This window comes from Catharus ustulatus, chromosome 2 (assembly GCF_009819885.2).
Source record: "Catharus ustulatus isolate bCatUst1 chromosome 2, bCatUst1.pri.v2, whole genome shotgun sequence".
In the NCBI taxonomy this organism is placed as follows: Eukaryota; Metazoa; Chordata; class Aves; order Passeriformes; family Turdidae; genus Catharus; species Catharus ustulatus.
In genome coordinates, this window is record NC_046222.1 from 92319348 (window position 1) to 92346344 (window position 26997).

The 26997-nt window shown below is 41.5% G+C and overlaps 1 protein-coding gene across 2 annotated transcripts in view; it reads left to right on the top strand.

Annotated features, from left to right (window-relative positions):
• The first annotated feature begins 2415 nt into the window (after positions 1-2415).
• The window catches only part of ATP10A (ATPase phospholipid transporting 10A (putative)), a 113138-nt gene continuing 88556 nt past the window's right edge, over positions 2416-26997 (top strand). For both annotated transcript variants that reach the window (XM_033053000.1, XM_033053001.1), the window contains exon 1: positions 2416-2982. In XM_033053000.1, the coding sequence (XP_032908891.1) occupies positions 2540-2982 (443 nt within the window). In that variant the 5' untranslated portion in view covers positions 2416-2539. The remainder of the gene's footprint in view (positions 2983-26997) is intronic.

The following is a 26997-nucleotide window of genomic DNA, read 5'->3' on the forward strand; positions in this document are numbered from 1 at the left end:
CCTTAATTTGCTTTCAGTTACTGAAAATTTGCTGAATATGCAGTGCTAAACCTCATCTAGACACCATTTCTTGATGATTTACACACCACATTTTTATGTAGTGGACTCAGTGAATCAGCAACTGGCTTACTTCTCCCAGCACAGGCTCTCACTACTCCACAACACTGGTGTGTGCAGTGTCTTTCCACTCAGATATGCTGTACTCAAGCCATTTGTGAGTCACCTGGCATTGACAAAGATAGGAACAGTTTATTCGAAGAGGTGATGTGGTTTGACAAGAGAAAGGAATGAATATTACTGTTGCTTCTCCTCTAAACCGTAAATAAGTTGGAGGGCCATCTAGAGGAAAAAATGAAGTCTGAACAGTGCTCAGCTCGTGGAGGCCTGGGGTGAACCAGAGCCCCACAAAATAGTGGGTTGCAGAGACTGGCAGGCCAGTGGCAGAAAGTCCTGCAATTCACTTTTTGGAGTATCTGCTGCTGCCTGTAAGGAGCCTTTGGATCGGTGAAGCTCAGTTTATGGGAATATTGCACAATGATAAAATGTCCTCATCCAATTTCAGCATTTCCAAAGCACAGAAAAGGGATTATATCTTCATTCCAGTTTCCCCTTTAAGTTAACCCCAAGTATAAGCAAACAAACAAGCAACCAAAAGAAAACAAAAATACCCACAGAAAATTGAAATTGGGAGGGATTTTAAAATTTGTCTTATTTTTTCTCTTAACATTTTGTAGTTTTCCCTTATCAACAAAGGAGCGGACTTCGCAAAAACAAACAAACAAACAAACAAATAAACAAATAAATAAATAAATGAAAGAAAAAGGCCAATTTTCCCTTTCCCCCTTGCACTAACTCACTAAGTAAAACCTTGTTGTTTCTATATTCCAAGAGCTGAGAAACCCAGGAATTCCCTGCTAAGTTTGAAGTAGCATCAGAAAAGTAGACAGCAGGATTGGTAAAGGGTTTGTAGCTTCACACAGTACCAGTATCACATCATGTGCTGAACTAGCACTCACACAGTGCCTCAGAGCCTGAAAAGGGCTCATAATTAACCAGACACTTTAAAGAGCAATTACAAACACTGCAAATGGAAGAAGGAAGGATGAAAGCACAGCAGCACAATACAATCTGTGAGGCTTGGGTAATGGCCTTTACTTCTTGGTCTTCATGAAATTTGCCATGGCAGCATCTGAGCTGTGGGACCAGGTACTTTCCCAGAAAATGCCCCAGTCTTGTCCTGGCCTTGTATCAAGACTAGATGTTTGTGGCTGGTTTCTGTGACGACAAGAAACATGCTGACAGGTATGAAGGGCTTGCTTTTGTACTCATTATGATCCCACCTTGGGATATCACAGGATCAGGAACCAAGGGTTCCACCATTAAATGTGCTACAGGTTAGACACAGTCTGCAGAGACCCGTGGCATCCTTTCTGCTGCCTGCGGAATCCCGTATCCAAAGGGTCTGCTCTTAAATCCCTACCTAAAGTGATGCTGTAAAGACTCATGTCACACCTAGTAGCATCAATTTAATTATTCTCTTATTATTTGTTCTTTAAATCTCTGCATTTATTTACTACATTTGTTTACTTGTGATTTTAGACTAAATCTTTCAGTCTAAATTATCCATTGTGACGTGACCCACAATTGTGTCTTTCTCCAGAGAGTGCAGAGCGTAAACTACAGAGCAAGAGATTGGCATTTTCCAATCCTTGTGGTAAAACTTACGAGGAAATCGAAAAATCCAGCGAGGCGAACGTGCGTTAGAGCACACCGCTGCCAGGGCGTGTGCGGGGGTGGCAGTGCCTAATGCTTTCCATCGGAAACCTCATTTTTGTGGTTCCCACCTTTGGGGCTGTCCCAGGCACCACGGCCACCAGCAGACAGACGTGAGGAGCCGGGAGATGCTGCGCTCTAACTCCCAGGCTAAGCACGGGGATGGCTATAAACGTGGCACACGGATTCAGGCACAAAGTGGAGTGTTTCGCTGTGAGTCAGCTGTGAAAACTCCCACCAGCTGTTGCTGGGGCACCGTGGATAAAGGGCAGTGCGCAGCGCCGACGTTTCAGTGGGAATTTTCTCTTTCCCCGTTCGAACCTCTTTCCCCGTCCTACACGTCCCTCGGAGTCAAAAGCCGCCCGTGAAGTGTCCCGCGGGTCTGTAGGCCGTGGCTCGGGGCAGGCTGTGCGGGCAGGGCCGCTCCCGTCCCCCGCTCCGTCCCCCGCTCCCCGGCCCTGCCCGCGCCCCTCCGCGGGACGGCGGCCCCGCAACCCCCGCGTCGGGACGGGGAGAGGCCCGCGGGAGGAGGGCTCGGCTCCCCGCCTGCCCACGTCCCCTCCCCGGCCGGCAGGAGGAGGAGAAAGCGAGAGAGGTCCCGGCAGAGCGGCTAGGAGCGGGTTCGAGAGAGCCCTCCTCCCCTGCCCGCCCCCGGAGGGGAAGAGGAAAGGGCGCCGTGGCGGGCGGCGGAGGATGATAACTTAGGGCCGTGCCTGCCCGTGGGAGCTGCCCGCGCTGCCCGGGCGAGGCCAGCGGGGCGGCAGCGATGTCCCAGGGCACGGCAGGGGGAGAGGGAGCGCCCCAGGTGCTGCCGGAGGGGAAGGAGAGGCAGAGGAGGGGGAGGCGGAGGAAGAAGAAGGAGAGTAAGACGCGGCTGGTGCGCTCCAGCCTGCTGTTACCTGAGGCCGAGCCGGAGAAGTCCAAGAGGACGGTGCTGGCCTGCAACCAGCTCAAGACCACCAAGTACACGGCACTGTCCTTCCTGCCCAAGAACCTCTTTGAGCAGTTCCACCGCCTGGCCAATGTCTACTTTGTGTTTATCGCCCTCCTCAACTTCGTGCCAGCCGTCAATGCCTTCCAGCCGGAGCTGGCCTTGGCCCCCGTGCTCTTCATCTTGGCGGTCACGGCCATCAAGGACCTGTGGGAGGATTACAGCCGCTACCGCTCCGACAAGGAGATCAACCACATGGAGTGCCTGGTGTACAGCAGGTGAGGCAGGGCGGGTCAGGGCAGGGGACGTGGTGGCAGACAGCGCTGGGGTCCCGCCTGGCACCGGCACTCAGGACAGCCGAGCTGAGGACGCAGGTCCATTGTGGAGGGCTTTCGTTTCCACTTCAAGTGCAAAGAAACTTCCAGTAGCCCGTGGGACTGGTGTCTTCCCAACTCTTAACTCAGAACTTCGAGGGTTCATGCAGTTCTGTGCCTACAGGTGAAAGCGAGTCTGCTCTGACGGGTGGGGTCCCACAGTAAATCACTTCATGCAAACACTTCACAGTATGTGCAGTAAATTACACTCGTGTATAGTTTCAGGCATTCATTGTAATTTCATTATAATAATATGAGACCTCACACGTCTGCTATTAAATCTTCAATGAGTGAAGGAAGGCGAGAGGCCAGAGGTTTGTGAATTTCAGTTAGGTGTGTGGCTGCTTCATGATGTGAAATTAGCGAGCCCAAACTTTGCCTTTCTAAAGAATGAGCCAGGCTTTCCATTGAACGTTTACTTTTAAGTGAATGTTTTTTATTTATCAGCTCAAATGTCGTCATTCCCTGTGACTTTGCTATTTCCCAGTGCTTGTGATGGAGCATTAGGTCATTTATGTCTCTCAGAATTAGTTTTTCTAGTGATCTGGGCAATACGTTTAGAGCACTGCCTTGGGTTTGTAAATCAGATGAAATAACTTTTGCATCAACATTTATGTGCTTAGAAGACAGCTTTACAAAATATTTGTTTTGCTTTTCTCACAGTGCCAGTCATCTCTTAGTAGTCTAAGGCTAAGGTTTCCTTGGGAATGAGAGACGAATATATTTTCTGAGAAGGCAGATTTTAGTTTCATTTCTGATGCTTGTAAGTCTAAAAGAAATGAAACACGTGCCAAGAAACTTACACTCTGATTCCACAGACTGTCTGGGAGGGTCTTCTGAGCTGACGTAAACATGAGACACAGAGTAACTCTCCTATTGCAAGAAAAGCATGAGAAAAAGAATACACTGAAAAAAGAACTCAGAAAAGGTTGTATTTCCAACATCTGCAGATTCCACTTGTTGTTTCACAAAGTGATATCACGTAAGAAATCTCACCCAGGGATATTCTTCCACCAGTAGATATGTATGGATGAAAACATAAGTAAAACTGCCTTATTTGTGTAAACTAAACCAAAACTTGACTCAGTCAAGTCACGCACGTAGTTACTGCTTACCTGTGCCTGTGCCTAGAGCCTTGTTGTCTGTGGAAGTCTGACCACTTCTGGTGTTGAGGAAGGTGGATTGCAGGAGGTCTTGTGAGGGACTATTCATGCAGAAAGTAAAACAGAGCTAATAAGGATGGTTAATCTAACCATCCTTTTCCAAACAAAATCAGTTTAGAAATAAGCACTTGTGTCTTCTAGGCTGAAAAGCACTAAGTGCCCAGTGCAGAAGATGCTCAAAATATTAACAAATGCCAGTACTGGGATATTAATTCTGGAATGCTTTTCCCTCAGCAATTTTCCATATCCCTTTCTGCTGCCAAAAAAAAGTAGACATGACTATGAGAAAAGGTGTACCTTTGTTGTTAATATCACTTGTGGTGTTTTGTGAGTCCCAGCTAAGTGCACTACCCTTTGTCATGCCTATGCTTGTCACAGGCAAAGTCAGAATTGTTCCTTTTACTGCAGAGTTTAGATTGCTGCTGAGTGACACCCAGATTAATTTGGGAGTGGTTTTCCTTTGCATTGGCATCAAAAGCACATGTCAGCCAAATCCCTGTGGGGCAGCAAACATGGCAGTGTGAGAGCTCTGTCACCTATTCAGACACAGCTTTCTGACTGGATGCAGACTGAATGATGTGTGCCTACAGCCCACAACAGAAGCATGGTCTCGAGCAACAGCTCATCTATTTTCACCTTCCAGTAGTCCCTAGGGAAAGCTTCCCTTCCACAAGTAAAAAATACAATCAAAACATGCGGTTAAAGTAATTTGCTCACATGTTTTTAATCTACCCACTTTTTCTTCTTTTGTAGCTTTTTTTTAAACTTCACCAAGTCACCTTTTTAAACACCCTCCAGCTCCAGTGAGCAAGATGGGACTAGAAACTTGCTACTTCTGCAGATAAGAGCTCAGATTCTTGCTAACTCGAGTGACGGAGTACCAAGATTGAGAGATTTGTATCAAGGTCATTGAAGTTGCTGGGCGGGAGTTCAGAAAAGCTGTTTTCTTAGAGAGGTGTCATGCCAGGAGAAACACAAGGGATTGATCCTGACTTTTACTTTGTTTCCTTAGTCTCTTTGTTTCTGGTAAAATGTTGAAGCTGTCACATAAGGAAGTAATAAATGACAGCTTTCTCCTCACATGGATTTAATGCTGATCCCTTATCAGTTTTACTACCTTTTGAGTAAACCAGTCTCTCCCTCCCGCTACTTGCCACTTCCTTGTGGTAGGGGCAGACTGATGCAAATGTTGTCCTCGATAGAAATGCTGCTGTAGGTTAATGAACATTGCTGCAGTCCTTTGTTCCCCTCGGACTGTCAGGGAGCAATAACCCTTCTCTTACCGGTCAGTTGTTCACAGCTTGGAAGGAGGCCTTCTGCAAGGTGGGATGTATCTGAGTTCCAGGACTCTGTGCTGTGATGGGCTCCCTCTCCTGTCAGCCTTCCACCCAGCTGCTAGAGTCACCTCAAACACAGACTACAGTGTTCAAACACACTACAGCAAAATAACATTGAATTATAACAGTCAACAATATGAGACAGGGACTTTTGCTTCAGTAGTAGAGAAAAGCCCTCTGTCTCATGTTCCATGTTGTTTAGTGACCAATTAAAGATTTAAGTTGGATATTGCGTGTTCTGCCATGTATCCTTTTATGTATAATCCATACGTGCTTTCCTGTCTGCTGAAGTACCTTTCCTCTGTTAGATACAAGCAGCATTTAGTGATGCAAAAGCTGCAGGACAGAGAGAATGCAGGGTAGGCAGAACCTAGGAGGAGGTTCTGCATGACTCCTGCAGTGTCCACTGCCTGGTGCTCTGGCACAGCCTACACAGGCAGATCATGTCAAGAACTGCTCTGGGGGAAAATAATATTCTTCGGCTATGCTGACTGTTTGACAGGCTGGCCTTCTTCCTTCTGCCTGCTCAGTGGACTCAGATGACCCATTCTCATGCAGCCACTGCGGAATCAATGACTCTGTGGCTCAGAGTTGGCAACACTTATGAGACAAAAAAACAGCAAAGGATGATGCAACCTAAAGTAAGAAGTTGAAGGGAGATGCAGCTTGTTTTGACTGAAAGAGGACAACTTTCATTTAGAAATCCTGGATGTTGTGGAGAGTGGAAAGTACCTCCAAAGATTATTGCTTTCTAGTGTCAGATGGAAAGGGAAAAGACCTGATTCTTTGAATAAATTGAAAGAAGCTGTTGAGTTTGAATTGGCAGCTTATGTCGAGGAGTAAAGCACACAGGAGAATTGCAGATTTGTGATGAACTTTGCAGGTCTGTCTATAAGAGCAGGCAGAGTCTTGAGGAAGATTTCTTAGCCAAGAGGAGCTAATAGGGCCTCTGCTGAAGCCTTTAGTGCACCTCTCTCATATGGCAATACAGAGGAAATGAGGCACTTACTTTAGGAGGACAGCTTCACAGGTCACCTAGAATTTCAATTTTGTACAGGTGCTTAAGATGGGAATGCTGGATGACAGCCAAAACTCTTAGTTAATTTAAATGGAGGGAAGTTACAAAGGCATTAGAGCCTAGCCTGCAGAAAATTGTTTTTGCAAACCTGTAATTACCTTAGTCTCCTCTCTTTGTTCCTCTTCCTCATTTCTATCACCCAGGGATTGAGGTTGAAGACTGGAGATTACAAATTTGCAATCCTAACAGTGAAATCTGTACTACTATCTTGGACTTGGGAGGATGGAAGGGTGAATTTTTCTTTGCAGTTAGTGTTCTCCAGTGCTCACCTGCTCTCATTGGAGTTGTGGATAGCACATGCAAATGTCCATTGTTAAATATTTGATAGAACTAAATTTGTCACTGGGGCAGAAGCTTTGATTTCAGTGTGCTGAAATACAATATATGTTTACATGACATGTAAATAAAAAATGAATAGTGATAACTACAATCACAAGAAATAATGGTACTTGTCCATCAGGGAATTACATTTTATTGCTGTCTCAGGGCTATGCTGGTAAAATAATCTCTGCTAACATTTTTCTAGGAGCCATATGTTCAAAACCAAAGGGCTTCACTTTTTAAATCTACTCCCTTAACTCTTGCTGTGTCCAAGTATTGCTTAAGAGTGTAATGCCTATGCATACTGATCAGAGAGTGATAATGGCTTCTTGTGTCAACCAGTGACTTAGAAATTCCATAACAAATTGCAATTTATGACCAGATACTTGTCACCCCTGAGGTGTGGAAAATGTTTAATGGGGACTCAGCTATCAAAGCAGGCTGGTTTACATTAAATGTTAATTTCTTTCTGCAAAACTGAAGGAGCAGAGAGATGTGGGCAACACTTTCTATAATTTCAAAAATAAGCTCCCTTCTTCCCTTTGTCTACCCATCTGTGAAAGCAATTCTAGCCTTGGAGGACAAAGATACAGCAGTATTACCAAATCCTCACAAAGGCACAGTAGATCCCATTCCTGGCCTCAAAAACAGCCAGGTGATTACTTGCTTACAACCACTTCACTTCTTAGGTGCCTTATTATGTTGGCAATACCAGTCTCTGAAGAATTAGGTTGTGAATATCTCCCACTACTACCATAGTCAAGAGCAGCTTCTTGTCCCAAAGCATGCAGGTAGGTAAGACACTAGAAGAAACAAGCTTGTCCCCCTTTCAGAGCACAAATGTCACTGGATGTGATTCAAAAGGAAACTACCTGGGATTACTCAGTTTCCACTGTGAGTGATTTGGTGCACAAAGAGTTGAAAGCAGGAAGCAGTGGTCTGAATCTGTTGGTGAAGTCAGTGGTTCCTTCCTTGAGTTTCAGAAAGATGCATCTCTGTTCATCTTACTGTCTCTTTGTCCTTCACTTAAGTTTGGGCCAGGATGGCAGTGAGTAAACTCAGTGAGCAATGTAGTAGAGGCTCCTCTGTTAGACTGACAGGGAGCAGTTTTTTCATGCAGTAGAGTTTATCCAAGTAGCAAGGTATGTCTGTGCTAATCTTCTGAGATGTAGCCAGCTGGAATGCACAGGAGAATCCATCTCTCTGTCCAACTGTATGTATGCAGTTTATTTGCTATTCAGTGTAGGGTAAATTTTCTAAGTGCCTGAGCTTCTTTATTGGAAAAGAAAAATACTTGACTCTTGTTACTGAGCTCTTTCATTTGTATTGGATGTCATGAGAGCCGTGGTAGGCTGTTTCACATGCCTCTGGCTGACTGCCAAAGAAGATGCTGTTAATCTTCACTGAAAGACCTGGTGATATCCCCAAATCAATTTTCGCTGTTACACGCTGCCCTCCAGAGAGACACCATAATCTCTTGTGCTAAGCAGACCATAGCCCAGAATTATAGGTGGCCACCTTGTGTGCAGATCTCCTTGCTGTTGTGTGTCTTTATTAACTTGAGACCATGATTATTTTTAGAGATGGCCAAAAGAATAACAGCTCTATTTGATTCTGTCAGAGTTCATTTCCAAAGAAAATACACAAAAGAAAAGAATTGCATGTACTGTTCAGCTATGCCTGGCTTTGTGATTCCACCTTCCCTGTGTCACGTAGGCAGCAGAACTGAAAACCAGAACTGAAACCCATGACAGCCATGCAAAAATCAATATTTATGGAACCGCTCACTAGCTAGCATGGCATAACTTAGCTAGGACATTCCTCTCACAAGCAGATCAGTCCTCCAGAAGTACTAATTAGAGAAAGAAGGGTCCTTGTCACTGGGCAGGACTTTTGCAGGTAGCTCCTCCAGGTTTATACAGCCCTCACAGGTGGGCAGGTTGCTTACCTTGACACAGCACCAGGAGAAGCCCAAGTGCTGCATCGCCCTACTGTGTAATCCAGCATGCTTCCAATTTGTGGGAGAGTTACTCTGTGCAAGAGCAGTCTCAGGAGTACCTCTCCTCTTTCCCTGCAGCACCAGACCTTTTGGGAATGTGGTGCTTTTGTGGATGGATGCAGTAAGGCCAATGCAACTGGGAAGCCAAATGTACAGCTTCAGGATTACACCCAATTTGCAGGATTTGTGCTGTGCAGGCTTGGTTTTAGCAATTGCATATATTGAAAGCAATTAAGTTCATGAAAAGCAGAACAGTTTGTTTCACTTCACATAGTTGTGGAGGTGAACCAGTTTCCACGGCTTACCTTCAGCCTTAGTGTTCTCACTTTGGGAGTTGTCACTAACGTGGCTGTGGTAGCAGTCAGAAGAGATCCAGAGCAGAAACTTGATTTGTACCTGCCAGCACTGCCTCACTTTGTCTCATCAAAATGTGAGGAAGCAAGACAGATTCTCCATGCACTGGGCCAGGGAGAGTGCATTTCAGTGAATGGCATAAAGTGAGGGGCTGCTAAAAACCAGGACACTTGCCTCTCATGGGTAAATTTGTATAGTTATGGGCAACAGCTTCCTCTGTTGCACATCAAGCAGGAAAGTTGACTCGCTGCCAAAGTTCAGCCACAATGCATACTTGTGAAAGATGCTAGCTTGTAGCTTCTCCTAAGCAGGTGCTAGTGGTGGTGTGCAGAGGAGAAGAAATGTAAAGGAGGAGCTTGAATAGCCTTAATAATGAGATCCACTGAGAAAATTTACGCTTCCAAATGTATCTTTGATTCTGAAAAATCAGATAAAGCAGACCTCAGATTTAGCTGGAGATGAGCTGCATGTTTCTGAGTGAATTGGTTTAATCTTTGCTGTGTGTACAGGAAGTGGGAGTGAGGGGGCTTCAAAGTAAGAGCTTACGGTGTGTGTCATATGTGAACCGAGAGGAACATCTTTCTCTTTTTTGCTTTCAGGGATACACAGCCTGTCCACAGCAGATGAGCTACCTACCTAATAGAGTGTTCTGTCCTGTGGGCTGCTGGGGATAATCTAACCCTTTGGAGCTGGCAAAATACTATCTCATTCTTTGCTCCAACAGGAGCAATATTTTAACTCTGTTTTGCAGGTGAACATCTGCCATGGTCAGCCCACTTCCTTCAGGCCACATTGGTTAAAGGACAGTCCTGAACTGACAAGGCACGCATTTGCAAGGGTGGGAAACTTCTTCCATCTCCAGTACTATTTCCTTACAGTTTTATTCTTGTCTAACCACAATTTCTCAAGAATGACAAGTAGGCCACTGTCTTCAGTTCAGTGGCCAACATTTGCATCATGCCCAGTCATCTCATAAACCCGGACTCTGCAGGAGATTTGTTTTAACAGGCATGGAGGTCACTTGTTTTTTTTTTTTTTTTATTTTCTGATTGTCTGGAAATACTGACCTACTTCAAGGAAGAGTTTAACTCCTTGACTGACAACTGACTTCAGTTCTTACATGTCTGTGCTGCTACATCAGCACTGAGGGTGTGAACACTATTGCAGAATATTTAGCATTTCTGTATTTTCCATGGAGGTTTTAGTTTTGACTTTTTGAATAAAAAGAGAAGGTCCACTGTGAAATGACAGCTTTTGTAAGCAGAGGTCTTTTATCTTTGTGTATTATCTTATGCTTCCTGGGCTTTTTCTGGGTCTCACAGCTATCCCAAATATGCCTGTTTTGGCCATGTTGGCTGAGTTTGTATATTCACTAGCAAGTCACTGGGAGAGTTGTGAAATCTCCCAAAATACTGGTGCCAACACAGGAAGGTCAGAGCAGCAGTCACCTTAATATATCTGTGAGAATGTTCTCAATATCTAGACATGGAGTAAGATGCCTCAGAAAACTTGCCAGTGAACAAATTTTGAAATTTTAGCAGGCAGATTAGCAGCCAAACCCTTAGAGATGCAGAAAGTTCATTAACTATGTTGAAAAGATGTAATCTATTTTGGGGAAAGTAGATTATAAGAAATCAAGTATAATCCACCTATATTAGATCTCACAGTTGTAGTTCATTATTTTTGCATGGGCCTACACTTATATTTGAAGGTTTGGATGGTTCTTGTATTTTCTTTTTCTCTCTTTTTAGGATTCCCATGTTCTCATTGTCAGGTTCTCCTTGCTGTACTTTCCTCTGCTGTATAACTGCAGAACTGTGAAGCTAAAGCTTGATCTTAACGCCATTTACCAGAATAAAGACATAAACTGGCTTTATCCACATGTTTGAGAACATGTAGATCTTTCTTCCTTCACAGTCCTAGGTTCCAGTTTTATCAGAGAAGCATAGACTGGCATACATGTCTCTCAACAGAGCCACTGATTTGCATCTTGACTCTTCTGCAAATACCAGTAGTTGCTTTCCCAGTAAACAGTAGTGAGCCAATGGTTGTTACTCCCTTGCAAGAAGCCCTCTTAAATGCTGATTAGGTTCTCGCTGACCTGACAAGGGTCTTTCTTAAAGGAATGTATAATATTCTTTCTGGAACATGAGGTGAGATTTATTTCACATGTCATTAAAAAGGTACATGTCCAGTCTGATCAAATCATAAAAACTTGTGCCAAAATCAGTGGAGAGCATTGAATGGTTTGGAGGAGGAAGAGAAAAATCTTTCTAGCGTATTTGAGACACTTAGCTTGGGTAAGTTGGAATCAAGAGGTCCTTACCTCTCTCCAGTGATGACACAGGTGAAGCTGAACTAGATGGTCACTCACAAAGCTGAGTTCAGGTGAGATGAATCCCGTTAGTAAATTTAGGATAGATTTTACTTCCTGTCAATTAACATTCTATATGATTTTTTGACCATAGAAGAGTAGTAGCTTATCCTGCTCAATATACTTAATGATTTATTTAAGAACTATTATTGGAGACTCACAGATATCTGAGCACGTTCACCTGTCAGGTTAAGAGGATAACCAAATACCCACTGTTTCATCTCCTGCCACATTCTACCTTCAGCAAAGCCATTAAGTTAATGTTCATACTCGTGTAATGTATTTATATAATCTATTGCAGTGTTGAGAAACAATATAAGAGATTAGTTGTCAAGAAATAATTTTTTTCTTTGAATGACTGATTACATTTGCATTTCTGTGGAGTTTTCCAGACTGTCCTCATAATGTGGAGAATCTTGGTATTTTGGGGATCTTATTTGTTCTTTAACTTTGGAGATGGATGTTGAAACATAAGCTAAGAGGTTCCTCATTCTTTCTTCTGTTTGCCTGGATGTATCTAAATACTGGTTCAACTAAAGCCACTTTGCAAGCTGTGTGTCTAAAATGCAGAGGGCGGTTGTGTGTTTGACATAATCATGGATGTTACAAGAAAGAGGGGCTTCACTGTTAGGTGTCTCTTAAATACCAGATAGGGCTTCTGGGTTTTGCCCAGTAGATTCAGATGTTCAGACTTGCAGGTGATATTGCTAGGTGGTCAGGGATTGAATCAGAGGGATCAATGGTGAAAGTATTCTGCATATTTTGAGTACTGCTGATTTACCTGTGGTTACCAATTTCTATGCTGGAATTTTAGTGTCCACCCTTATGAGAGCACAGGCTCTTGCAGATATACCGTGCGGCAATATAAGAGGTGCAGCAACATAAGACATCATGCCACTGTTTGCTGTCTTCAGAATCCTGCAATCTGTTTATCTAATTGCAGCATTTGACACTCTGCTCTTCCTGATCCTTTTAGGCTTAAATCTACTGAATCCTATAAGGTTTTTCTTGCATATCTCTCTCATTTATTTTCAGTGTAGTTCCCTGCATGTCTGCTTGTTGTGGATCCTAGCTGTGTGTGGAAGCTCCTCTTGCTATCAGATCCCCTGGGACCTTTCTTAAATTCAGGCTCAACAGAAAAGGTGTGCCACAGCTGAGCCAACCATCAGTCTAGTAGTGCTGATGTATACCATGTTCCAAGAATGCAGTTTAAAGTCTGTAATAGCTTTTTACGGACTGAACAATCCATTATATATCTTCAATTTGAGAAGTACCGCAATGGAGTGGTATCTGCCAGCAGAAAAATGTCTGTGAGACCAGTAAGAGCCATCTGCAAAGAATATTGCAGTGTAGGACCCCCAGACTGACAGTGCATCTCTGCATGTAGAGCTAACAAAGCTAACGCTGAAATGTAGTCTAGGTTGAAAACCCAACAACCAGTGGATTATTTCTGTATTTACAAAGTGTTTGCTTGTTAATATGGTTTTTATTTTGCTGGTTTTGTGTGTGTGTGTGTATTTGTTTTTTCTTCCAGTTAATAAAAAGGTAGAAATTATAATTTAATACCCCAGTTTCAAAACTGTTGAAGAATCATCCTGATCTTTACCAATTTCACTAAAGATAAAACTAATGAGAAAATTTATGTCCAAAATACTTACTTCCTTTTAAACAGCAGTACTGAAGAAGAATCCAGCATGATTAATAGTGTTTTTGAAGTACAGTCTCTAACTTTTAAAGCCTTTGCTCTGCATTTAAGTTTGAGATTTCTCTAAAATTCCCTATGGTTATTCTAAATTCAATCCTCCTTGGAATGCAGGAGCAGAAAAGGGGGAGAGTTCCTGAGTTTATTTTCAATGGCATTTGGTTTGGCTCGGAGGATTTTTATAATGCTAATTTGGTCCTTCCATATTAATTCATGTTCTTCCTCTGCTGCTCTTAAATTGGAAACTTTCCATTTTACATCTGGCAGTCTTGTCCTCAGTTGTTTAACCTTTATGCTTTATCCCTAGAAATAGCTGTTTTGTGCGTGGAGTCCAGCCTCTTAGTCATAATAACATTCCCTTCAGCTGTCCGATCTGGCAATTTCTAGAAAGGTTTTCAAGTTTGGGTGTGGTTTTTTGGTTTTGCTTTTTTAACCACGATTTGCATTTGCAGAAAGCATGTCTGAGTTGACAGTGATGCACCCTACCAAAATGTTTTAAGCAAGAAAACTACAAGGAATACTGTTTACCACTGGGAGAAAGTATAGAAAGACAACCAAATGTAGACACAGAAGTGGTTAAGACCTGTGATCCATCATCCCTGCTAGTTCTGCAGTATTCAAATTATATGCAAACCTGATTGCTGAACAATTGGGAGCACAGTTCTTATTTTTTCAGTTACTGAACATACATCCCAGATGCCCAGGACATCTTTGGGATGTGTCCTCACTGAGGTCTAGCTCCATTCTGACCTGTTCTTGTAACTCATGAGTTCCAGTCAGATTCCACAGCAGTTCATTCCACCAAGAGCATAGACAAGATGAAAATACAGTCTGTGAAGGAGAAGTTCCCAGTGTTTTCTGTATTACAGTACTACACACCTGTACATGGTTAATGAGAGCTCTAAGGTGGTATGCAATATGCACCAAGTATTTAGAAAGCATAGTCTTTACATCTCTTTGCCCAAGTCTAGCTCAAGTAAGAGGCAAAAGCCAGAAAAAGAGGTTTGTTTCGTTTTTTTTTTAAGTGTGGCTTCCTATGCAGTTGGTTACATGAATGCTGGTTTTAAAACTCTTAGCTGTGAAAGGTGTGTTTATGTAACACACATTCAGCACGAATCACAGCTGTCCCAGTTGGTGCATCTCAACACCTTCAGAGCCCCATGCAGAGGTGTTGCTGCTCTGGAAGCAATTTGGGTCATTACTGCTGTCCTGTCTCTTAGCAGGGTTTGTCAGCTCAAACACAGCCAAGTTAACATGACTAACATTTCCTCTGTGTGGATGGGGCACAGTTCCTCTGATTTATTGGACTGATAAAACCCAGTAAAAAAAAAAAAAAAAAAAGTTCAGTAAATGCATATACAAATTACATGACTGCTTAATTTGGGGGGTTATTTCAGTTTGACGGTGGCTAAATGGATAGTAAAAGATAATTCTAACAGTTAATAAGCAGCACTATTTGCTTAATAACTTTGGATCAGAAAGTAAATTGTAAGAAATAAAATCTTTTTTTTTAATACTGCTATAGCTAATAAGTGTGATTTGCTACATCAGCGTAGATTAAATTATCAAGAGATTTACGATTAAGGGTTGAAAAGCAAGTGAAACAAGCTGGATGTAAGCTTAAAGATATTCAAGTGAAGCAGATGTAAGCAAGTGCTGCTGCAAGTTGTTATCCTTCTATCCTATTTCTGCCATCTCAATTAATTTCTAGTGAGAATTTAAGTGGAAAAGCTGCTGTTAAATTCTTAGGAAGAGAGTACAACATTCTTAAGAGTTTTACAAAGCTTCAAAAAAGTAGCCTCCATGTCTCACAGCAGTTCATGTTCCAGAGTAATGTTTACCTTGCAAGAAGTCTGCAGGAGAACTCTATTTAAGCCATGAGCTTTCACCTGGATTTCAGAATTAAGACGCTTTTTGCAAGTTCAGATCTCCCTTATGATTAGGATCACCTCGGATGTCCTTAAACATCACTGGCTTTCATACTAGACATTTGTATGCATCTGTCTCTGTTGTAAGGGCAGTCCCTGGTGATTTGTGTGGAGAGCTCATTCCACCCTGCAAGGTCTGCAGGGTGGTACAGCAGGCTACTGTGTTGGTGTGGGCACAGCCCTGCACAGAATGGCTCTGATGAGCATCTCTGAGCTGCTCAGTAAGAGCTGACAGCCAGCGTAAGGCACGTAATGCCTTGGCAGAGGCACACTGCTTGGAGAGGAAAGATCTCCGTACGGCACTTGGTTCAGAAGTCTCCAACTCGAGTTTCCAGATTATTTTGCACCTCAGAAGACTCTCTGAGTCTGGTTTACATACACCAATCAAGAAGAAATACTGAGGTTAAAATGTTTACAGCTGTGTAGTGTATACACCATGAAATCAACAGTCCTTGGACTGAGAAAGTATTAAAAATATGATTGGGAGTTGAGTAAGTCTTTAAATGAATATAAGTGGAGTCATAGCTGTTTCTCTGCAAGGAAGCAGAGGGTATTTTGTAAACATCAGTTGGGTGTTTACAACAGGGTAGGTGCAAGAGAAAATGGCTAGGGTGACAGTTTTACTGTCTTGTCAAGAGAAAATGTGGCTTCACACATAGCAAGTTAGCAGTTTGCATGCTGGGACAGCTGTCTTTTGGCATAGCTGTGCTGTATCAAGAAATCTCTGGGCAATAGACAGCAAACAGCCATTTTGGGGAGCCATGATAAAATAGCAGAGGTAGGTCTTTTTCAGCAGGCCTTCAGAGTCCAGAAACTGGTAGTTGAAATAGCCAGTGTTTTCATGGTACTGAAAATAGGCAACACACAACGACCAAGAAATTGGAAATTCGGTATTTTTGTCATGTCCTAGGATTATTCCTTGGCCAGCTCAAACTTTTGGTCCTGGTTTTACATTTCCAAGAGAGGCACTTTACTTCTGAAGTTGTGTTTTGAACTCTCTTGGCACAGAGAGGGCTGATGGTTAACAAAGAGATCAGTCTGCAGGGGTGGTACAGGCAGTCCTTAATTCAACCTGCTCGGAGAAGGAAGAACAGAGCCAAACTTCATGCATCAGTAGCACTGCCTCTGTCTCCTGTCTCAAGTTATTAAAATAACACTTCAGTAGTTTTTTAAAAGGCATTTTCCTAAATATTTTCTAATGCCCATAACAATTTTAGATGCTGAGAATTAAATATTTTTTGCTACCAGTAGATTTATTTTGTTTTTCCATCACTTGGCAAGCACTGGTATTTGTGGAGGGTTTGTATTTTGTTTTGGTTATTCTTCTACAGCATTTAGGATTAAATAGAAATTAGCTTTGCTACCAACACCTTGCAGATACACACACACAGAAACCTTGAACTTGCCAAAACAAGTTATTTTTTGCATCAGAATTCCTGAGTTTATTTTCTGCTTACATCTTTTCACAAACAGAATGCTTCTTCCCAGCTGCTGTGGACAAAACATTGTGTCTGCAAGACTGAAAAAACAGTGACTTTTTGGTTAGTACTGTAGAGATCAGCTATGGAAGTTGAAGAAAAATATGCAAAATTTGATTATTACAAGGCCACCCAAGACCGATGTTAAGCTAAAAAACAAGGAAAAGATAAATGTGGTTACAACCTCTAATATCAGTAAAACTAATTCTTATTGCTTTATAACTGGGTCTTGAAATGAGTCCTGGGAGTAAAGTAGGGCTCTGGGGTTTTGATTTGCATCCCATCCTTGGCTTCTTTTTTGGTAGACACTTGTCTATAGCATGACAAACTAATTTCACCTCAAGAGCATGTGAACTTTCCTTGCAGCAAGGTGAGAACATCAGCTGTATGTAAAAATCAGCAGTCCCAAGGCAAGCTATATCCTCCCCCAAAGTCAGAGCTTCAAGAGCATCAGTGAATGAATATGTGCTTACTGTTTCCTTCCTGTTCACCCAGAATACTTTTAAATAACCAATCTGTGCAAGAGATGTGTTCCCTCCTGCCCTTTTTTTCCCTTTTCTTGTTTGGTCTAGCGTCTTGCTGAATTGCTGAAAGAATTTGGCAATCATTATGGGAAAGAGGACAGTGTCAAATCTTAAAGTCTTAAAGCCACTTGCAGGGAGTCCCCAGGTCTCCACTCAGATCTTCAAAATGCAAGTTGCATGACCCTTTCTGTGTGTTGAAGTCATAGTCTTCAAAATGGGAAAGCTGTGATTTATTTCATGGAGTTTTTGCAGTTTGAGCCAGGACTTTTGAAAGAGGTCTTTGTTGTCATTTGATTCCCCTTAATGCTGAATGGGAGTTCAATGTTTTGATTTTCTCACTTCAGCAATCTTAGGTGAAAATGTCTTTTTTTTTTTTTTCTTGGAGTTTTGGTTTATTAGTGATCTGATTTCACAACCTTTTCAAATGGAGTAGCAAATATATTATGGAAAAATTACAGTTTTAGTTATAAAGAAATCTATATCTACCATCTGTAAGGGCCGGATGAGTCCCAACACTACTGTGGTAAATGGATTATCATTATTGTACTTCTACAATCCTCAGGGAAACTCTGGAATAAAAAAAAAAAATAAAATTAAAAGGCATTGTCAGTCACCCCAGAAAAAAAAGTTGAGCATTTAGTTAAGACAAAGCAAAACATTTGGAGGTGCCATGTGCAGAAATAACCACTTCAGAAATGCCTCTTTACTGAAGAAATGTTACTGCACAGTAACAGTTGCCAGCTCGTAGAGATAGAACACTTTGGAAGTGGAGGTGCAATTCAGAATAAAAACATATGTACAGTAACAAATTACAGGCAGAAAAAGAGAATATTTCAAGTTCTCCATCATGTTCCTTAGCTACAAATAATCCTGTGAAATATTTGTTCCAAAGGTCAAATAAAAAAAGACTTCAAAGCACAAAGGGTAATACAGAAACTGTCTCTAGAAGTTTTATTATGAAAATATTTCGGGAGTTCAGAAACTTTTCTCATGCAATAGTCTGTAACCTAGTTACAGGTTTTAACTGTAGGTAATGAGGAGTTCCGCAAACACCTGGGCATGAGGATCAGTTATGTCATCAGACTGAAAACAAGGGGGAGTGGCTTTGGAAAGCTTGTTTGAAGAAGATAAGTGAGGGAAGCGTTAAGTCAAATTCAGTGTTCGCTTACCTTCCCTAGGACTGGATTATGCAAGAGTTTTAAACTCAAAGATTGGATTGGACATTGAGAAGAGATTCTTTAAGGGTGATGAGGCCCTGGAACAGATTGCCTAGAGAAGCTGTGGATGCCCCATCCCTGGAAGTGTTCAAGCCAGGTTGGATGGGGTCTGAGCAACCTGGTTCAGTTGAAGGCATCCCTGCTCGTGGCTGAGATTGGACTAGGTTGTCTTTGGAGATCCCTTCCAGTCTGAGCTGTTCTCTAATTATATGAAGCAAAATAAAGGACTTGCACATGAATATCTGCTCAGAGGGAAAGCTGGGATTCTCAGAAAGAGTGAAATTAAGGCATAAATTAGCCTATATATTCATCACCCAAGCTTTGTTTATTCTGTTGAAATTGCCTGGTGTTCTCTGAAACCACTTCAATCAATTTCTCTTGCAAGTCTTAAGCCATTTGGATATTAGGCATCCAGTTCCACTAAACTTGCAGTCCTGCACACTATCCTGGGCAAAAAACATGGACATTTCTAGAGAGCTGCTAGTCCTTTCCATCTGCTAAGAAGAATCACCCACCAAAGGTGTCCTCCCCCTTCCTGCCATCTGCTATGGAAACATCTGAGCAAGTAGGATAGATGAGCTCCCTCACAACTGGACAGCTTGAATAAGGTGAAATCAAAACCTTGTGTCACATGGGGGGTAGATGTGGATGTGGATAAAGGTGGTCTTAACAGGATGGTATTTTACTTTTATACTGATGATTAGAATATTGAATCATACTAACAGATTCATGCCATGTTGTAAATATCAAACTTTGTTACCAGTTTTAACCTAAATATCAGCAAGTTTTAGGCCTAAATAGTGCTGTTCTGTTGCTTTATACAAGCTGGGATGTGCAGGTCTTCTCAAGTAGGTGCAAGTATCACTAAGATGCTTTTTAGTACTAAATCCTGTGCTCTGTTATAGGCCAAATTTTGCCAAAAACTCCTGTAATTTTGTTAGTGCACCTGCTGTTTTTCTAGCAATTGTCATGCGTCATTTTTCACTGGAGAGACCTTACTTTTCCTATCAAGTGTGATTGAAGCTAGCAACCGAGCAGCAAGTCCAGACCCAGCCTGCATCAGCATGGGGGAGCCCTCCAATGTCAACTTCGTGTTACAAGTGGATGGAGCCTTTCTGCCTGTGTACCTCTGCCACCATTCTCGTTGAAAAAGCACAGGCTTTCAAAAGCTGTGAGCATATCTGAGTGCTACCACACCTATAGAAGGGCTTTGGACCATAGCAATGCAGGTGTAGAAGTACTCGAATACAGGGACTCAGCAGTGTTAAAGTCTGTTCCCTTTCCCAGCTCTGACAGTCGGCCTGTGTGCTCTTGGATATCTCCTGAAATGCACCCAGCAGTAATTTTCCACCTGCATCTACACAAATCCCAGGAGATGCGGGAGGCATTACGCATAGGTTCCGTGAAAGAGAAAAACAAGCTTATTATCAGTAGGCTTGAAGTGCTGGATGTGTACTTCACAAGAAAAATGCTTGCACATAAAAAATAAGAGAAATCACAAAAACCTCTGCTCTCACTTATGCCAAGTAAGAGGGTAAATTTCCTGCTGTCTTGTCTTTGAGACTGCAACTGGGGACTGAACACTGCAAAGACCACAAAACAGTTGCCTTATTTGATCCTATCCAGTTCAGCTATTTTGATTCATCTCAGCGGAGTTGTTGCCCCAGCACCCTTTTGTGCAATTTTGGAACATTGCAAATATAACAAGTGGATAGAATCTAATTTAGTGTTCTACTGGAAAAAAACCAACCTGTACTCAATCATTCTGTTATCACACCTACTGCTGTCATGCTGTTGTTTATTTCCAGATAGGGCAGTGTTGAACAAAAGAGGTGTTTGGTGTTACTTCAGGCTGAGAAGCTCTAAGTTCATTCTATAAATACAACCTAAGCTGACTTGCACATTTTCTTTAAGGAGGGCTGTGTGGCATGCCTCAAATAGAGAAATCTTTACTCAACAGGTGAGGGTGATGAGTTAAGCCTCTTTACTCCAGAGACTTAATTGCTGTCTCAGGAGGAAAAAATTGCCAAACAAACAAATAAACAGAAAATGGAAGTGTTCCAACTATCTGTAAAAGTTTTGTTTTCACACTGTGCTTCAATCTCATTACAATTTTTGAGGAATAATATTGGTAGTCAGGCATTCCTCAGATGGGAAGTGATTAGAGTACGAATTGCTGTAGAAAAACACTGTTTCCAGTAATAACACAGCAGGTGTTTTGAAAAAAAGCTGCTCTAACCTTTCTGATTGCAGAGGCATCCCAGTAATTCTAAGAATCACAATCAACAAATGGCTGATTTCACTACTACTTTCGTAATTAAGAGGGGAAATGGTGTAAGGAAACTGAATTTTGAAAGATATTCTCCTACAAATTAGCAGTTTCCTATTTCTGATCTGTCACTAGAAATAAAGCATTTACATGTAGTTTCAAGACCTTCATGCTGGAACATATTGTAACATTGATGGGCACACCAGGTACAAGAACCTGTGTTTTAATCCAAGTCAAAAAAATATAAAGGCAGTGCACCATGAAAAACAGATTACAGTTAGTGATATCAAGATAATTGTTGTCTGATAATTATGTTGTCTTCAAGACACAGGATGCAACTTTTAAAAGAGACTTCAGCTAATGATGAGCTGCTTGATGCAGAAAATTTTGTCTTAAATATTACCACTGAATGCAAATCCTTTTGGAATCATCCTGATTGTACAATGAAAAACTTGCACATTGTTTCCTGTCTGAACTTTGTTTAGATTTAGGTCTTATCCAATGGACCTTGTGCTGATATAGAAATTTGGTATAATCCCCATTATGCACAAGGTCAAGGTGTAGTTAGATTTTCTTCCTATGTAGTTGCATATTATCTGTTAAGATTAAAAAACAAAGTTTTAATTTAACTGTTAATCTATTCTTGACAAGCCAAATTATGAATAGTCCCAAAAGAACCTAGAAGCTTGTCCTGCTAGGACTGAATAGCACAAATCTCAGTATTCCTAATGGATGTGGGATTAGTTTCCTCTTTTTGCATTGTAAAATTTTAAGCATCAGAAGTAATGTAAACAGTTAAAGTGAATTATTCTATTTGTCAGGTTTTAAGACCATAGATTACACATTACTTTGCACATGTTCTGTTTTTCACTACTATATTTTGCCTAATAGCCAGTCATCTATTAATGCAGGGGGAAATTTGCTGTGTCAGATATTGTGCAAGATATTCTGAGCACATTCCCACCCATAGCATAGGGGTTAGGTCAGAGACTTTTGCTTGACAGAAGTCTGAATGAAGCAGAGATCTGCTCCAAAGCACACAGAAATCACTGTGAAAAACCTCATTGACATCAGTGAGTTTGGGATAAAGCACTGGAATTTCCTGAAAGGAAAATAAATGGCAAATATTTCTAATTGTAAGTAATTTTAAAGCAGACCACTTTGTTCTCCAAAACTACTTTTAAGGAGCAGCTAGAGACGAAGTACATGTATAATTTGATTAGTTTGATGTCTAGGATATTTTTTTCCTGCCTACTCTTTTTAGTTGATGGAAAAAAATTTTTTCTTACAAGCTTACCCCTGATTGATCACAGATAAATTAAAGAGCTTTGATGTGGCCAGCAAAGCATACTTACTGATCTAATAACAAATAAAAATGTTTTTGGAAAATAAGCTCTTGGGCGTATACTGAAATTGCATGTTTGTTTTTCTCCCCTCTTTTGAATAATAAAAAAATTACATCTTTTTTTTTTTTCCCAAGGAATGTTTCCTCAAGCTGATTGTTCTGCTTCAGTTATGCACACACTCTATAGCAGAAATGATAAACAAGTGCAGCTTTGTACTTGTTCCAGAACAAGAAAACCTGCATTCAAAACTGTTTTTATAAAAGTCACTGAGAACTTAACCTGTCTTAGGTTGCTCTTGCTTGGCTTTTCTTGCATGTAAGGCTTTCTGGTACCAGGCCTATTTGCTCTTATAGTTTCCAGTTTTAGAGAAGAATATGTAGAGATTAGTAAATTTTCTTGTTTGTCCTAAAATTCAAGGGTAAGTGATCAAGTTTACATTCCTCAGGTTTTTGTTAGGCTCTGTTCTGTAGAGGGAGGATCTATGAATTGTAGCAATGCCAGATGATAAGCTCCTATGTGCTCTTCTAGTTGAACATTTTAAAATTGCTGGTGCTCAGCACATTGGAAAATAAGGTACTGGAAACACATAGATGTCAATGCCTTGCTGAGCTTAGTAAGGACAGAAACTTTCCTACCAGGAGAAGACCAGGGCTGTCTAGGGTTCTCTATAATGCCAGGGTCTTCATTTGCAGAAACTGTTACTGTGTGGCTGAGATGATGTGTCATGTCATGTGGCTCATGGCATCCTGTCCATGCTGCCTGTCAAATAACCTCCTTCATGAGTGCACCACACTCTGCCTTGAAGTGCCTGTGCACCCACTGCTATGAGAAGAGTGCCCTCCTGTACCATCTACCAGTCCTCAGAAATCCCATTTCCAGCCTTAGTTTTTTCATGGACACTTCTATACTTACTTGGTCTTATCCAAGGATTTTCCCCTTCGTGGTTAAACACCCGTTCTCTTCCTCTCAAATTTACTTTGATGGGAGTAATCAAGCGACTCACTTGGCTTTGTTTTGTTCCCCAAAAAAACCATAGTTAGTGGAAAAGAAGTGTTTCTTTGATTTACTTTTAGACAATTTTAAAAGGTCAAAATGAAACCAGAAGCTTTCTAATGAACACAAAATGATCACTAAAAAAACTTGAAGTTGTTCTTCATTCTGGATGAAGGCCAGGTTCATTCAAGGGCAGGTTGGATGGGGCCCTGAGCAACGTGATTTGATGAATGGCATCCCTGCCCATGGCAGGGCACTTGGAACAAGATGATTTTTAAGGGCCCTTCCAACCCAAAGCATTTTCTGATTCTGTGAGGAGCTAAAATCATTAGGGAACAGCAATTTGAAACAAAAATTGTTGTAAACCAGAAAAGCATCCAGCTTGTGAAAATGACAAATTTTCTGCCATCAGGCATCTTTGAGATTCACAGTGTACTGTGAAATAGCTTTCTCTTGAATTTTTTTGTTTTAAGATAATCACTGTTTTTCTTCTCTTAATAATTTCATGCCTCTCCTCTTGACTCTCTAATGCTTATTTTTTGCTGGCTTCTTTTTTCCCCCTACCCCCTGGGCCCTGTGTATATACAGCAGGGCCTTGTACCCTCAAAATATTGCTTCTCTACCTGTCTTTGGCACGACAGCTTTTGCAGCACTGGGCTTTGGAAGGATAAGGCCTCTCTAATATTCAATTTGTAGTAAATTATCAGTTGTTTTTGAAAATGCAAACTCCTCCCTTCCAGTGTTAAAGTTCCATTTGGAGAATTTTGGGTTTAATTTGATCCGATTGTCATTTTTGTTGGGGAAGTAACTTATCTGTGTGCTGAATGAACAGTGGCTGATTTTATTGAAAACTAGAAGCCCAAGTGAGATTTTTTGTTAATTTGGTGTTCCTTTTTTTTAATCCCCTGAAGCTATCTAGTTAATTTCTGTTGTGGCTGACTCCAGAACTCCTAATGAAAACCAGAAAAGAATGAAGTTTTTGGGAGACACATAAACCTAATATTAGTTTGGAAGAAGTAAATATTTATCCAGGCAGAAGGAGATGACTTATTTAAAGACTGACCTAATTTATTATTTAGGAAAACCACCTTTCTGTATCCACCCTGCAGCCAAGAATTGTCCTTTTTGGTTTTGGTTTTTTTTTTTTTTCTCCTAGGGAATATTTTTGTTTAAGAAATGAACCACACAACCCAGAATACACTGGCAGGGGCAGTCTCCCAGAATGGAACTACTCATTAAACTTATTTATCCTCCTAACAGAGCATTTTGAGTGTGTTGCAGTGCATTAGGGACAAAGCTGGATCACTGAAAGGTCACAGCTCTCAAAGCCAGTAGCTGTAGTGGAAGTCACTGGTCAGGGTTGAGTTTGTACTAACAGAGATGCTTGTCCATGACAGACGTCTTCATTTAGCAGTTCTGTTAAACACCTCATTTTTGAGCTATGTGCCAAGTAAACCTCCAGAAAAATAGCTCTTGGGGAATGTGGAGGGGTCAGGGAGGTTGTTTTTGTTTTCCTCATGTCACAGTTAAGGTAAAATAATAGATGAGGCAGGGTATCGTAAACAGGGTAGAGTTTCTTACTCGAGGCTGATTGTTTGGTTTTGTTTTAGGGTTTTTTTAATCCTCTGCAGTCTAGTAACAATAAGGAGCATTCCTTATTTGCTGTAATTGAAGCGATTGAAGTGTTGGATAGTTTGTGGTCCTATCTTAGTGAGCAGTGGACAGGCCACCACAGTTACTGGAAACTCTGATGCCTTCTCAGCTGAAAGGGCTTGCACAGACTCAGAGAAAGAATTGCTTGCCTCCAGCAGAAACATCCTCTGTGACATAAAGCAGGGGGCAGCAGTGTGGTTACACATCCTGTTCTAGTTGCAGATTCACTGTGTTCACTGCAGATCTGGTTGCCCCCAGGACCCCCTTCGACTCCATCTCCGCTGCTCAATTTCACTGCTTTTAAGGTTTCTTCCTAGCATAGTTCAGTCGAAATGATCCAGAAGAATTCCAGCACTTCTAATAGTGGGATTTTTTTTTTCCCTAACTGGCCTGACCTGAGAAGCAGCAGTTGTTCCAGCAATTGCAGTGATGATCAGTCACATCTTACAGGAAGGCAGTGGTGAGCTGTCTGCGGTGAGCTGCAGAGCCATTCAGTTTGCCTCAGCTGTGCTCAGGGCAGGCAAAGCCCTGTATTTCTAAAGCAGCACAAGGCAGACATGAAGTTCCACTGCTTCTGTTGTGCTAGTGCTCGGGATGAGCCGTGGAACTATCCAGCCTTCCCCTTTCTCAAGTGTGAATAAAGTTATCAGCATGTGTGGGTTGTAGTGCTGCTTGAGCACAATAGCAGTCCTGATCTAGTAGCCTCAGTCTAGTTTATGCCCAGAAGCAGCAGATGATCATCTGAATGGATTTTCATCCTTTTGCTCTGTCTACCACACTTAAAATGCTTTCCCTCTTTCACTTAACAGCTCCCAGTATCTGTAAGGCTATCACACCTCTGCAAATGATTTGAATGCACTGTGCAACATACTTAGTTATTTTTGTATTTCCTAATAAAGATCTTTTCGTGTTTATGTTCTCTGAACTCTGCCCAGATTCTCATCCCTTTCATTCCAGGGACTGCTGAGGTCCCTGGCAATATTTCAAACTGCAGAGCAGTCAGAGAAATAGAAATCCCTGCTATGATGGAATAATCTGTGTTTCACTACAAATTGTGCTGATCTTCAATTGCTGTGTTTAAAGGTAGCATTGCCATCCACACCCTCATCTTGTGTGAGTGGGACTCGTGCTTTGGTGTGTTCTCATGTCCTAATCTCTGTGTTATCTACATCTGTGACAGTGGATATCATAGCCCTCTTCCCCTCATAGTCTGCAAGTCCATGCTTATATGTTGTATTTAGGAGCTTATTTAATTTCTTCTTCATATGTGTAATTTTCAGAGGATTTTCAGGAGAGGGGTTCTTCAGAGCTGATGAAAATATTTGGAAGTCTTACACTTAACAAGTATGCATCTTGCATCTTTCTGCAAACACTGAATTAAGAACCCCTCTCTGAAATGAGAGAAGTGAAATGAGGGAGCTGTCTTAAAACCAGACTCAGTACAGCCTAGCACTAATAAAACCATCAGTTTAATTTAACATGGCTATGCCTGTGTAATAAAGCAGATAGAAGATAACTTACCTCAGTAGGTTCTGTATTTTGTATTTGATGGGTCTAGTTTACCATGATGCATGCACTGCCTACAGGTCATTAGCTTTAATGGTGACTAAAACTGGAGTTAGCAGGCATTCCTCTGTGACTCTCTCTCTTTCTGCTGCATATGCTGTCATTTATTATTAACCTGTGCCAACAGCCCTTCCAGTAATTTATAAGCCATATTACACTGCTCTTTACACCTGATGCTATTAAAAGTAACATTTTCAGAAAGCTTTTGTGAAATATTATCTTGATGACAGCACTTAGTCAGACTTTTATGTGCTGTCTTTTCTTTTTGTACTTCTAAGCTTTTGGAAATGTAATCACATTCAGAATTACATCCTTGCAGGTGTTTTTCTGTAGTTGTTTAATGCCAGAGAGGTCAGCCAAAAATCTGCAGTTGTCATCAGTGAGAATTTTTCATGAAACTCTTTGAGAAGTCTATGATTCTTTTGATGTTGTTATTCATTCTGACATTTAATGTACTTCTTCTTGTGTTTTACTATCACCCTAGAAATGTGATTGCAAGTTTTGAAACCCATAGTACCCAAGTCTTTTTTAAACTAAAAAAAAACCCCAACCAAACCCAAAATGAAAAGAGTGAAGATTTTGAATGTATCTGCATACTCTATTACTGGTAACAAAAT